We start from the raw sequence: 13,237 nt of genomic DNA on the forward strand, positions 1-13,237 counted from the left end.
CCTCTGTAGGCCACAAATGTCCCTCTACTCTCACTTGCAGTATTTTAGAGAAGTTGTGGTTGGAGATCAACCCAATCCTGCTCAGTCTTTGGGAGAACAGTTTCCATCATATCATCTGCCCTCCACTGGCCTTTCATCCAAGTCACTTGAATGATCTACCCTGTGTTCTGGACCTCGGACAAAAGTGGTGCTACGCTTCCAAGGGGGTGTGTACCAACATCCAGGGTGGCATTGCTGTCTTCACTGTGGCAGAAACAGTGAGTGTGTGGGTAGAGCCAGGTATTGGCAAGGAGGGGAGGGACCGTCTGGGTGGAAAAAAGGTGGCAAGGAAGACTAACACCTTTGGACATATCCCCTGGAAGCTAACGTGCAGTCAGAACCCAAACATGAGACTATCCCTGAGTTTGAACCTAAGGTACCTATCTGGCCGGTGACTGTGCAAGAGCCAACGGGGGTCAGCAGAAGGAGGGAGCTAAACAGGAGGCAGAGACCCCATCGAAGATGGTAGGAAGCAGTCTCTCCCCAATCCCCACCCCCACCACTGAGATAGACGAAGGCCTGAGGCGGCAGAATCATCCAGTGGTGAACAACTGATACAGGTCCCTGGTCTGCCCCAAGGGTTGTGTACCAGCAATTAATGGCTGTGCTCCCCCGTGGTCTGCAATGAAACATCAACATCTGCAGTGTTCTGCTGCCACTCTGTGTGGTAATAAGGTGCATACCAGGCAAATGACGTGTCACAGTCACTTTATAATAAAGTCCAATTCTTCATCCAATGATACATTACCATCAATATTTATCACTCAACGACTACCATTCCTTCTGGATGTTCATTATCCCAGCCGCAGGACTTCACTGTGGGAGTTCCTCGAGCAGGGTCCCAGGTCCAATCACCTTCAGCTGCTTCATCAGTGACTGTCCTTCCATCAGAAGGTCAGACGCGAGGATGTTCACTGATGGCTGCACCGTGTCCAGTCCCATTCACAGCTCCTCGGTAGATGAAGCAGCCCCTGCCGCCTGCATGCAGCAGGACCTGGGCAACATTCAGATATTGGCTGAGAAATAGCAAAGTAACATCTTTGCCAAAAAGTACCAGGCAATAATTGTCTCCAACAAGAGAGGGCCTAACCACTTGCGTTATCATCTTCAAGTCCCCCACCCTCAATATTGCAGGAATCACCAGTAACCAGAACCTCAGCAGGGCCAGACACATAAATACCAATGCCAGCAGAGCAGATCAGAGGCTGGGGATCCCGCGGTGAGTGACTCACCTCCTGACACCCAAGGCCTTTCCACCATCTACAAGGCACATCAGGAGTCGGATGAAATACTCTCCACTTGCCTGGGTGAGTGCAGTGACAACTACTTTCAAGAAGATTAACAACATCCAGGACAAAGCAGTCCCCTGAATTCCTCCCCTCTCCCCCACTGCTGGTGTTGGAGAGGAACCTTCCCTTCTCCTCCCAGCTCCTCTCACCTCCAGCCAGCAGCTCACTGATCACAGACAGGTATCTCCCGTCCCTGCCCACGTTGTCAGATGGGCGATGTGGGAAGGGGAGATTGGAGGAGAGGAGTGTAGGGGAGGGTGTGGGGGAGTGTAGGGGGAATTTGGGGAAGGGACTGAAAGGAGATTGGGAGAGGGTAGTGGAGGGGGGATTTGGGGAGGGGAGGGAGTGGCGGAGTGGAGGGGGATTGTGGGAAGGGAGGGGAGTGAGGGGAGATTGGGGAGGGGAGTGAAGGAAATGAGGGGGAGATTGGGGAAGGGGAGGGGAGTGGATGGGGAATTGGGGGAGGGGAGGGGATTGGGGGAGTGGAGGGGGATTGGGGAGGGGAATGGAGGGGGAGAGTGGAGGGAATGTTGGGGGGGAGTGGAGGGGGAGAGGAGAGCGAAGGGAGTTTCAGGAGGGGAGTGAAGGAAATGAGGGGGAGGGGAGGGGAATTTGAAGGAAGCCCCACAGTGGGCTTTCAGTGCTGAACAACTGATACAGGTCCGCGGTCTGCCCCAGGGGTTGTGTGCCAGCAATCAATGGCTGTGATCCCCGGTCTGCACTGAAAGGTCAGACTGATCGGTGCTGTTTCCAGAACTTTCTGTGTTTATCGATTTTGCAGCTTTTATTTGCTTCCTGTTTCTGACTGACGTTGACTGACTGCACTGTGAGAAACCTTTGTTCTAATTCAGTGCAGCTGTTGACTGCGTGTCAGCCGTTGTGTGAGGGTGCAGGGGACACCATGGTATCAGGGTGCAGCGACCAGCAGTGACGTAAGCCTGCCGCAGAGCTTCACCCTGAGCTAGAACTGACAGCCCAGCACAGCAGCCGGCAGGACAGGCAGCAGGGGGAGATCCTCACACAAACTCAGGTCGCAGCCCACAACAGACTTGTGATTGACTCAGCAGCCCACGGCTGCACAGCAAGATCCCAGAGTAGTGTGGAAATGACCAACTCGCCTCAGGGCACAGGGAGAGTTAGAGTCATAGAGTCACAGAATATTACAGCACGGATACAGGCCCTTCGGCCCAACCAGTCCATGCCGACCACGGTGCCCACCCAACTAGTCCCAATTTCCTGCGTTTGGCCCATATCCCTCCAAGCCCCGCCCCTCCATGTACCTATCCAAGTGCTTCTTAAATGATCCTGTTGTACCTGCTTCACCCACTTCCTCTGGCAGCTCGTTCCATACACTCACCACCCTCTGCGTGAAAAAGTTGCCCCTCAGGTCCCCTTTAAATCTTTCCCCTCTCACCCTAAACTGATGCGTCCTAGTTTTGGACTTCCCTACCCTGGGGAAAAGACTTGTGACCGTCCACCTTACCTATGCCTCTCATAATTTTAAACACTTCTATAAGGTCTCCCCTCATTCTCCTATGCTCCAAGGAATCAAGTCCCAGCCTGGCCAACCTCTCCTTATAACTCAGGCCCCCTAGTCCTGGCAATTTCCTCGGAAATCTTTTCTGCACTCTCTCCAGTTTAACCGCGTCTTTCCTATAACAGGGTGACCAAAACTGTACACAGTGCTCCGTGCAGCCTCACCAACGACTACCTGCTCTACACCCAGCTCCCTTCTGATGCTGAGCCCCGTAGAGAACGACATGGATCTATGAAATATCAACCACCCAATTAATAAATTATATTCTGAGATTGGCCAAGTGTACTAACATTTGCAGAACCAAGGTGGACAAAATTAAGCTACAGAACCATACAGCACAAAACAGGCCCTTCAGCCCACCATGTTGTGCCGTCCATCAAACCACCCTCACACTATCTAACCCTTTCCTCCCGCATATCCCTCGATCTCACATTTTTCCATATTCCTATCCAACCAGACAGAATGCTCTCCACCGTACATCTATAGAAATTTGTAAGAGTCTTTGGTGACATACCAAATCTCCTCAAACTCGTAAAGAAGTAGAACCGCTGGATTCACGAGTCCAGTTCCAGGGATGATGGGTGTGCTGTATGAGAAGAAATTGAGTACCCTGAGACTGTATTCATTAGAGTTTAGAAGAATGAGAAGTCGTCTCATTGAAAATTTCTTAAAGGGCTTGACAGGCCAGATGCAGGGAGGGTGTTTCCCCGGCTGAAGAGTCCAGGACTGTGGGGCCCACGATAAGGAGTAGTTCATGCAGGCATGAGGAGAAATTTCTTCGCCGAGGGTGGTGAACCTTTAGAAGTCCCTCCCCCAGTCGGCTGGATTTAACAGAGATCAGCAGCACCAAAATAATTACTTCATTCATGAACCATGAGTTAGTTGCTGATTATTTATTGTTCACGAGTAAACAAAATGGCAGGAATCTCATTTAATTTCGTGCAGTGACCGATGAGGCCTTTTCCGCTGGTGGCAATGAATGTTTACAGAGGGGTCTGATTCACAAGATCAGGGAGATCTGGTTTTATCTTCACGTGAGATTTTTAGCTGGTTTTACATTTAGCATTTATAATTTGATCGGCCTCACAGTAGGAAGAGATGTTAAAATGCAGAATGATTTCATTGAAGGGCAGAACTGACCCAAGGGGCTGACTGGCCTCCTCCAGTCAGAAACATAGAAAACCTCCAGCACAATTCAGGCCCTTCGGCCCACAAAGCTGTGCCAAACATGTCCCTACCTTAGAAATTACTCGGCTTACCCATAGCCCTCTATTTTTCTAAGCTCCATGTACCTATCCAACAGTCTCTTGAAAGACCCTATCGTATCCGCCTCCATCACCGTTGCCGGTAGCCCATTCCACACACTGACCACTCTCTGAGTAAAAAACTTACCCCTGACGTCTCCCCTATACCTACTCCCCAGCACCTTAAACCTGTGTCCTCTTGTGGCCACCATTTCAGCCCTGGGGAAAATCCTCTGACTATCCACATGATCAATGCCTCTCATCATCTTTTACACCTCTATCAGGTCCCCCCTCATCCTCCGTCGCTCCAAGGAGAAAAGGCCGAGTTCCCTCAACCTGCTTTCATAAGGCAGGCTCCTCATTCCAGTGTTGTTCCCGCTGACCCTTGGTTTTTGCTGCTCTGTGATGTGCCAGCAGGTGGCAGCAGCGAGCCTGTCCGGAGATGGGAGCTTCCTGCACACGTTGTTTGACTGCAGAATGAGTGCACGTCCCTCGCCCTACAGAGTGATCCTGTCCATCTCTACAAATCCAAAGGTCCGTTTCTTCCAGAGTGTAAATAGAGATGTGTGGGCTGGTGAGTTAATTGTCCACTGTAAGACGCCCCTGGTGTGTAGGAGAGTGGGGGGATCTGCGGGAGTTGATGAGAATGTGGGGAGAATTTATAACGGTTGGATTAAAGTAAGATTAGTGTAAATGAGTGGTTGGTGGTCGGCATGGACTCGGTGGGCCGAAGGGCCCGTTTCCGTGCTGTATCTAAATACAGAACATAGTACAGCACTGGACAGGCCACTCGGCCCACAATGTTGTGCTGATCTTGATGCCAATTTATACTAAATGTTCTCCATTCCCGTATTATCTGTATCCCTCCATTCCCTTCGCATTTACCTGTCTAACAGCCTCTTAAACTCCACAAACTGCCTGCTTTCATGACTACCCCAGTAACCCATACCAGGTACTGCTACTCTCTGCGTAAAAAACTTGTCCTTCATGTCGCCTTTAAATATCCCCCCTCTAAATTTAAAGCATGTCCTCTGGTGTTTGACATTCCTACCCTGGGGAACATATTCTGCCTGTCTACCCTATCTATGCCTCTCATAATTTTTAAAATCTCTATCGTCTCCCCTCAGCCTCCAACGCTCTGGGGAGAACAACCCAAGTTTGTCCAACCTCCCCTTACAGCTCATACCCTCTAATCCAGGCAGCATCCCGGTGAACCTCTTCTGCACCTCCTCCACTGTCTCCACAGCCTTCCTATAATGGGGTAACCAGAACTGCACACAACACTCCAAATGCAGTCTGACTAAAGTTTTATACAGCTGCAACATGACTTCCTTACTCTTATGCTCAACCCCCTCCCAATAAAGGCAAGTGTGCCGTACACCACCTTTACCACCTTATCTGCCTGTGTAGCCACTTCAGTGAACTATGGACTTGGACGCCAAGGTCCCTCTGTACCTCAATGCTTTCAAGGGGCCGACCATTAACTGTCTACTTTCACCTTTCATTTGCCCTCCCAAAGTGCAACACCTCACACTTGCCCAGATTAAACTCTATCTGCCACTTCTCTGCCCATATCTGTAACTGATCTATATCCCGCTGTATTCTTTGATAGTCCTTTACACTGTCCAATCTTGGTGTCATCCGCAAACTTGCTAATCCACCCACCTACATCTTCATCCAAGTCATTGATGTACTGTACATCACAAACACCAGAGGTCCCAGCATGCTCCTTGAGGAACACCACTGGTTACAGATCTCTTGCCAGAACAACAGCCTTCCACCCCACTCTCTGTCTTCTATGGGCAAGCATGTTCTCTGTTCTATGTTCTAAAACAAGTGTCTACGCCTCCTAAAACATTGGTCTTTCAATTAGAAAATGAACGAGAGTAAAGGAGTAATTCCAGTGGGGAGGGTAAAGGGTCTGTGGCAGCGGGGGCAGGGGAAGAGGGTTGCTGGAGCCAGACAACATGTACCAAGGCCAAATGGAGTCAGTCGGCATCGAGAGAGACTCAGCTGTGGAGACACAGGAGGCGGAAGGTGCTGGAATCTGGAGCAACATAAAAGAGGTGCTGGAGGAACTCAGCAGGTCGGGCAGCATCTGTGGAAAGAGAAACCATCAACGTTTCAGTTCTGAGATCCTTCATCAGAACTGAGAAAGAGAGAAACAAGTTAGTCGAAGCATCAGAGGGGGAGGGGGAGGAGATGGTGGAACACAGGGCAAAATAATGCTGTATTGCTAAATAGCATTGATTGCTAAATATCCAGAAATAGCCATGTTGGGGAAGTGCTAATTATAACAGTAATAGGCTGGGCCTGGAGAGAGTAAATTGTCAGCAGCTGTTATTGGGGAGTCCACATCTGACGTTCAGCTGGACCATTTCAGGACCAACGTGTTCCTGTGAGGAAGAAGGACGAGGATGGTGAGATTCAGGAACCTTGGATGATGAGATTGTTGCAAATTTAGTCAAAAAGAAAAAGGAAGCACGTGCACGGTTTGGGAGGCTCGAGGAACATAAAGGAAGCAGGAGTAACCGTAAACGGGGAATCGGGGCTGAAAGGCCCATGAAATGTCCTCGGCAAGTAGGTTTAAAGAGAATCGCGAGGCATTTTATACATTCATTCAAAACAAGAGGGTAACTAGGGAGAGGTTAGGAGCACTGAAAGACAAAGCAGGGAATTTCTGCCTGGAGCCAAAGGAAGGGGGCGAGGTACTAAATGAGAACTCTGCATCGGTATTCACCAAGGAGAAGGAAATGGTGGCGAGTGAGATCGGGGAGGGGGTGCTGACATTTTAGGGCATTTAGCAGGAGGAGGTGTTGGGTCTCTTCAGGGGCAGATGTCCCCAGGCCCTGATGGGATCTAGCCCAGGTTATTGAGAGAGGCAGGAGGTGAGGTTGCTGGGGCCCTGACAGAGATCTTTACACTCACTTTAGCCACAGGTGAGGTCCCAGAGGACCGGAGAACCACCAATGTTGTTCCTGTGTTTAAGAGGGGCAGTAGAGACAAACCAGGAAATTACAGGCTGATGAGCCGTACATCAGTGGTGGGGAAATTATTGGCGAAGATTCTTAGGGACAGGATCTGTTTACATCTGGAAAACCACAGTTAATAGGGAGAGTCAGCATGGCTTTGTGTAGGGAAGGTCATGTCTTCCAAACTTGACTGAGTGCTTTGAGGAGGTGATGAAGATGATTGATGAGGGTAAGACAATGGATGTTGTCTACGTGGAGTTTACTAAAGCTTTTGATAAGGTCCCTCATGATAGCCTGATCCAGAAGATTAAGGCACATGGGATCCATGGAGAGTTGGTAGATTGGATTCAAAATTGGTTTGGCCATGGAAGATCGAGTGTCGTGGTGGAGGGGTGTTATTCCAGCTGGAGGTGTGTGACCAGTGGTGTTCCACAGGGATCAGTACTGGGACCTCTGTTGCCTGATGTATGTAAATAATTTGGATGAAAATGTAGGTGGGCTGATCAGTAGGTTACAGACGACACAAAAATTGGTGGATTTGTGGATAGTGAGGAAGGTTGTCAAAGGATACGGCAGGATGTCGACCAATTGTCAGTTGTCAAGTTTATTGTCATGGGCACACATACCCAGGGGATAAATGCCATGAAAATTAACCTTTTGCAGCAACAGCGCAGTATGTTACAAACATGACAGACATAGATTACATAAACTTAAATTAACGTAGCATAATTTACACAACATAATAAAAAAACATCAGTGCAAGTTGAGGGAAAAGTTTGAGGTGTTGTTTGGGTTTTTCAGGTGGGTTCAAGAACCTGATGGCAGTGGGGAAGAAGCTGTTGTTGAACCTTAAGGTGTGGGACCAGATGGAAATGTGGGCAGAGAAATGGCAGATGGAGTTTAATCTGGACAAATCCGAGTTGTTGCCCTTTGGGAGGTCAAATTTAAGAGAAAGGTATACAGTATATGGCAAGACCATTCAGAGGGGTCTTTGGGTGCAAGTACATAGCTCTCTGAAAGTAGATAGGGTGGTAAAGAGGGCATACTTGCCTTCAGTCAGGGTGTTGAGTACAATTTTGAGAAGTCACGTTGCAGCTGTTTGACTAGGCCACATTTGGAGTATTGTGTGCAGTTCTGGTCACCCCACTACAGAAAGGATGTGAAGGCTTTGCAGAAGGTGCAGAAGAGGTTCACCAGGATGCTGCCTGGATTAGAGAGTATTAGATACAAGGTGAAGTTGGACAAACTTGGATTATTTTCTCTGGCGCGTTAGAGGCTGAGGGGAGACCCAATAGAAGTACGTAAGATTATGAGAGGCATAGATAGGGTAGGTAGTCAGTCTTTTTCCCAGCATGGAAATATCATATACTAGAGGGCAGAGGTTTAAGGTGAGGGGGGGAAAGTTTAAAGGAGATTTATATGACAAACATTTTATACAGAGAGGGGCAGTTGCCTGGAACGGGCTGCCAGGGGAGGCGGTGGAAGCAGATTCAATAATAACGTTTAAGAGGCCCATGGAGAGGCAGGGAGTGGAGGGATACGGACCATGTACAGGCAGATGTGCCGTTTAATTTGGCATCACGGTGGGCCAAAGGACCTGTTCCTGTTCTGTCTGTGTGGCAGTTTACGGGAGGTTCGCCCAATGTGATGCTAATGTTGTGTCATCTGGTGAACTGAGACATGGCCAGCAGGCAGAAATGGCCACTTCTGATACAAACAGAAGGAAAGAGCAAGTTACCTTAAGGCAGTGAATTCACTCTCGGGTTTTGCAGGCTGCCGGCTGCCTGCGGGGAGACATGCTGCTGCCCCTGAACGTTACCTTCGGTCCTGGGGTCATGGTGCCGGCTCCGTGTGGTCGGTGAATTAACGGGACCCGCGCTGGAAATCGGGCTCACTCCCGTGCTCTGTGCCAGAGCTCCACAGTTTTAGTTTCAAAAATAGACTTTATTCATAATAAAAGATATAAACAAAGGAAACAGTGCAAACCTTTTACATTCATGGTCATTACATTCAGTAGTGTTAACGATTTTTTAAGTCCACGGCACCAGTGTGTGGCCCCTGTGGTGGTAAACCCCGCCATTGTTTGCAGGGCTTCCCCAGACTCAGTCGCTCCACATGCGGCAGCCCGTGGGGAGACGGCGGGGAGACGGCGGGGAGACGGCGGGGGTGACACCCCATCAGGCTGCCAGTGAGCCGCTGCCTTTACCCCCAGTGGGACGGGAGGAGGTGCAAGGACAGGGATTGCGGTTGTGCCGGACGGCGAGGGCTGGGGGACGGGGACAGACTGACACAGGGTCCCAGACCCGCAACGTTCACTGTTTTTCTTTCCACAGATGCTGCCCGACTTGCTGAGAGTTTCCAGCAGAGGGAGCACCTGCTCCTCCCCTCCAGCAGGGGGCGCTCCGGGCGGTCACCTGACCACCTGCTCCTCCCCTCCAGCAGGGGGCGCTCCGGGCGGTCACCTGACCACCTGCTCCTCCGCTCCAGCAGGGGGCGCTCCGGGCGGGCGGGGCCCCTCCGACCAGCCGCCCGACGGGGGGGAGAAACGGGGCGAGGGCCCGACCGGAGCTCAGGCGGGGACCGGGGACCCCGGCCGCTGCCCACGTGATGCCCGCGGCACCGGTTAAAGACCCGGAACCTCCCCCCACGTCGGGCCGGCCGGTCAGCACCGGGACCCCCGCCAGAAGCCCGGCACCGGGGTAGGAGGGGCCGGAGCAGCTGGGCCTGGGGGTGGAGCCGGGGCAGGGACGGGGGGCCGGGGATGGGGGAGCAGCCGGGGCGGGGCGGGGCGGGGCGGGGCTGGGGGGGGGCCTGGACAGAGGAGTAGGAACAGGGGGGCCGGGGCCGGGGTAGGAGCCGGGGGGGGGGCCGGGGCTGGGGTAGGAGCCGGGGGGGGGCCGGGGCTGGGGTAGGGGGGGGGGGGGGCCGGGGCTGGGGTAGGGGGGGGGGGGGCCGGGGCTGGGGTAGGGGGGGGGGGGCCGGGGCTGGGGTAGGAGCCGGGGGGCCGGGGCTGGGGTAGGAGCCGGGGGGGCCGGGGCTGGGGTAGGAGCCGGGGGGGCCGGGGATGGGGTAGGAGCCGGGGGGGGGGATGGGGTAGGAGCCGGGGGGGGGCCGGGGCTGGGGTAGGAGCCGGGGGGGGGGGGGGGGCGGGGATGGGGTAGGAGCCGGGGGGGGGGGGGGCGGGGATGGGGTAGGAGCCGGGGGGGGGGGCCGGGGATGGGGTAGGAGCCGGGGGGGGGGGGGGGCCGGGGCGGTGTCCGTGCTGTTTGCTTTTACTCTCTGCTTCTGGCGACGTTGCGGCGAAGGGTCCGGACCGGGAGCACTGCGCTGCCGCGTGGTTCCCGCCGTCTCTGTTTTTATTTCTGATTTGGGGCTTTTTCTTCCTCTCGGAGCGATGAGACAGGAGCCGGAATCGCCGGCCAGTCCCTCGCCCGTGACTGATCCACCTTCCTGCTCTCCCCACGTCCCAAGGAGCTGAAGGTGAGACTGAGGAACCAGCTCCTCCAGTCTGGGCCGAACATCGATGTTGCTGGTTACCTCATTTCATTCTGCTTCTAACTGCTGGAATTTAAACTAATAACAGGCTGAACATCCTTCCTCTGTGCCCTGTCACACACCCCTGCTCAGTAACGTAAAATATCTTGTTAGCTCACTTTCCAGTTCCAATGAATGGTCATCAAACTGCCACATTAACTCAGTTTCTCTCTTTACAGATGCTGCTTGACCTGGTGAGGATTTCCAGCATATTTTAGTTTTGTTTTACAGTGCACGGATCAGGGTAATGTGCTGACATGTGTTGAGTGGTTAATAGACAGAAAGCAGCTGAAGTGCTGGACCCTTGGTTGTTCACAATCTCCAATGATAATTTGGGTGAGGGGATCAAGTGTAATATATCCAAGTTTGCAGATGATTCTATGCTGGTGGCTGTGTGAGCTCACAGGAGGGTAGAGAGAGCGGCTTCAGGCTAAATGAATGGGTGAGCACATGGCATGTGGAAAAATGGGAGCTCATCCATTGTGGTAGAAAACCACATTATTTTTGATGGTGCGAGATTGAATGGGATTTATCAGAGGGATGGGGGTGCTTCCACAACAATCACTAAAAGTCAGTATGCAGGTACAGCAACAGTTGGGCAGCCAGATAGCAGTTGGCCTTTATTGTGAAATGATTTAAGCAAAAAATCGTTAAAACGATACAGGGTCCTGGGGAGACTGTACCTGGATGTTGGGTACACATCTGGTCTCCCTCCCTGAGGATGGACACACATTTGATAGAGGGAGTGCAGTGAAGGTTCACCAGATTGATTCTGGGGGTGGCAGGGTTGTCCAGGGAGATTAAGGCGAGGGGGATCTGTACTCTCTAGAGCCTGGAAGGATGATGAGGTGATCTCATTGAAACATACAGAGTTCACACAGGGCTTGACTTGACAGATGCAGGAATACTTTCCCCAGCTGATGAATCCAGAAATGGGGATCATAGTCTCAGAATAACAGGTCAGTGACTCACAGCAGAGGGGATCAGAAATATCTTCACCCAGAGGATGCAGAACCTTTCTACCCAGGAGGGCTTTGGAGGCTCAGTCACTCAGTGGATGCGAAAAAGCCATGTAGACTTTCCCAGCAAAGGGAATGAAGGGATGTGGGGTCAGTAGAGAAATTGGTGTCGAGGTCTCATTGAATGGGGCAGTCGGCCTGTGAGGGCCAAATGGCCAACGCCAGTCTTTAGGTGAAGTGATGACACAGCATGTGGTGCCACAGGCAGTGAATGGACAGTAAACCGCCACATCTCTCAGCTCCCCTCACCCTGCCCGAAGGAGTAAAGTTCCCCATTCCCCTTGGACCCTAGGGTGTGCCCCACAGCAGGACTGCTGCCTTGGCTCAGCACTGATGCCAGTAACCATCCCGGAATCATGTCACACCAGGGACTTGTGACAGTGGCCTTCTACCTGAAACATTAACTTTGTCTCTCTCTCTCTCCACATGCTGGCTGACCCGCTGAATGTTTCCAGCAGTTGGATTTTGTATCAGATTTCCAGCATCTGCAGTGGTTTATTTTTCGCACCAGAGAGAGCCCACACTTTCCTTCCAGGAGTTGGTGCACATTTGAGCCGACTGTGGCTGCCATGGGCCCGGGGCCCTGTGCCCATCCCTGGGTCAAACCTGGGCCCTGTACCCATCCCTAGGGAGGGCACACACATGAAGTGGGCCCCACACACAGAGAGTGCCTCTGACATGTACATTCGGCTGAGTCTTGGCATGGGAATAACTGGACAATAATACTTTATTTTATTAGTGCAGGCTAGAACTGGGCTTAGCCCAGATTGTGTGTCCCTGTTAAGCAACAACAACATCAGTAGCAAACATTCAAATGAGGCAAAATGAACATCAACTTTAAATCTGGTGTGAAATCCACTGTAGTCGCTGACTGGTCTCCAGAGCAGCCATTGCCCAGCCACTTGCCGGTGTAATTACTGCCCACCAGCCCTTCAGGGAGGGATACAGGGCGCGGGCTCCACATGCAGACGCTCCTCCGACTGTGCCTGAAGCTGCTGCTCAGGACCACTGGATGTGAGCCCAACCACTCATCCCATTCCTCGCTGCAACTTCAATAACTGAGATATTTATGTAGAGAACTCTGCAACGTCCTCAGGCAGGTGAGCCCTGTGTCAGCACTCCTCTGTCCTGGACCACGTTAGCAGCTTGACATTAACACTTTCACTGCCACCTGTGCATCGGACCTGGCCACCAGGAGCCACAGCGAGTCCCCTGCCGATCGGATCAGTTCACGCCCACTGGATTCACAGAAAGGAGAGAGTCAATGGTGATTAAACACACACACACACGCTCTCTGGGGTCAATGTGTCCCTGACGGCTCCCCTTTGATCTGGGAGAAGGGTACGTCAGGAATGTCACGTCCAGCCGACTGCTCCATCAGCACGGAGCCACTCCTGCATCTCCCTCGGAGGAAGTTGACGGCTCTGGCTGTGTGTGAGCTGGCTGTGGAGGTGGCCCTCTTGGCCACCAACGTGCTCCTTGTGGTCACAGATCTCGTTGACCTGTGGAGGACGTGCGAGTGCCAGTGGGTCTGTTGGGCTGTGTCCTCTGCAGGGTTTGATTGAGAGATGTTCTGGACTCCTTGTAGGTCAGTGGCGGGTGG

At 52.3% G+C, this 13,237-nt stretch overlaps 1 protein-coding gene across 4 annotated transcripts in view; it reads right to left on the reverse strand.

Moving 5' to 3' along the window:
* Positions 1-10,337: 10,337 nt before the first annotated feature.
* radil2a (Ras association and DIL domains 2a) overlaps positions 10,338-13,237 on the reverse strand; it is a 68,881-nt gene continuing 65,981 nt past the window's right edge. For all 4 annotated transcript variants that reach the window (XM_052032997.1, XM_052032996.1, XM_052032998.1 and 1 more), the window contains one exon: positions 10,338-12,872. In XM_052032997.1, coding sequence (XP_051888957.1) covers positions 12,773-12,872 — 100 coding nt within the window. In that variant the 3' untranslated portion in view covers positions 10,338-12,772. The remainder of the gene's footprint in view (positions 12,873-13,237) is intronic.

This window comes from Pristis pectinata, chromosome 18 (genome assembly GCF_009764475.1).
Source record: "Pristis pectinata isolate sPriPec2 chromosome 18, sPriPec2.1.pri, whole genome shotgun sequence".
NCBI classification, from domain to species: Eukaryota; Metazoa; Chordata; class Chondrichthyes; order Rhinopristiformes; family Pristidae; genus Pristis; species Pristis pectinata.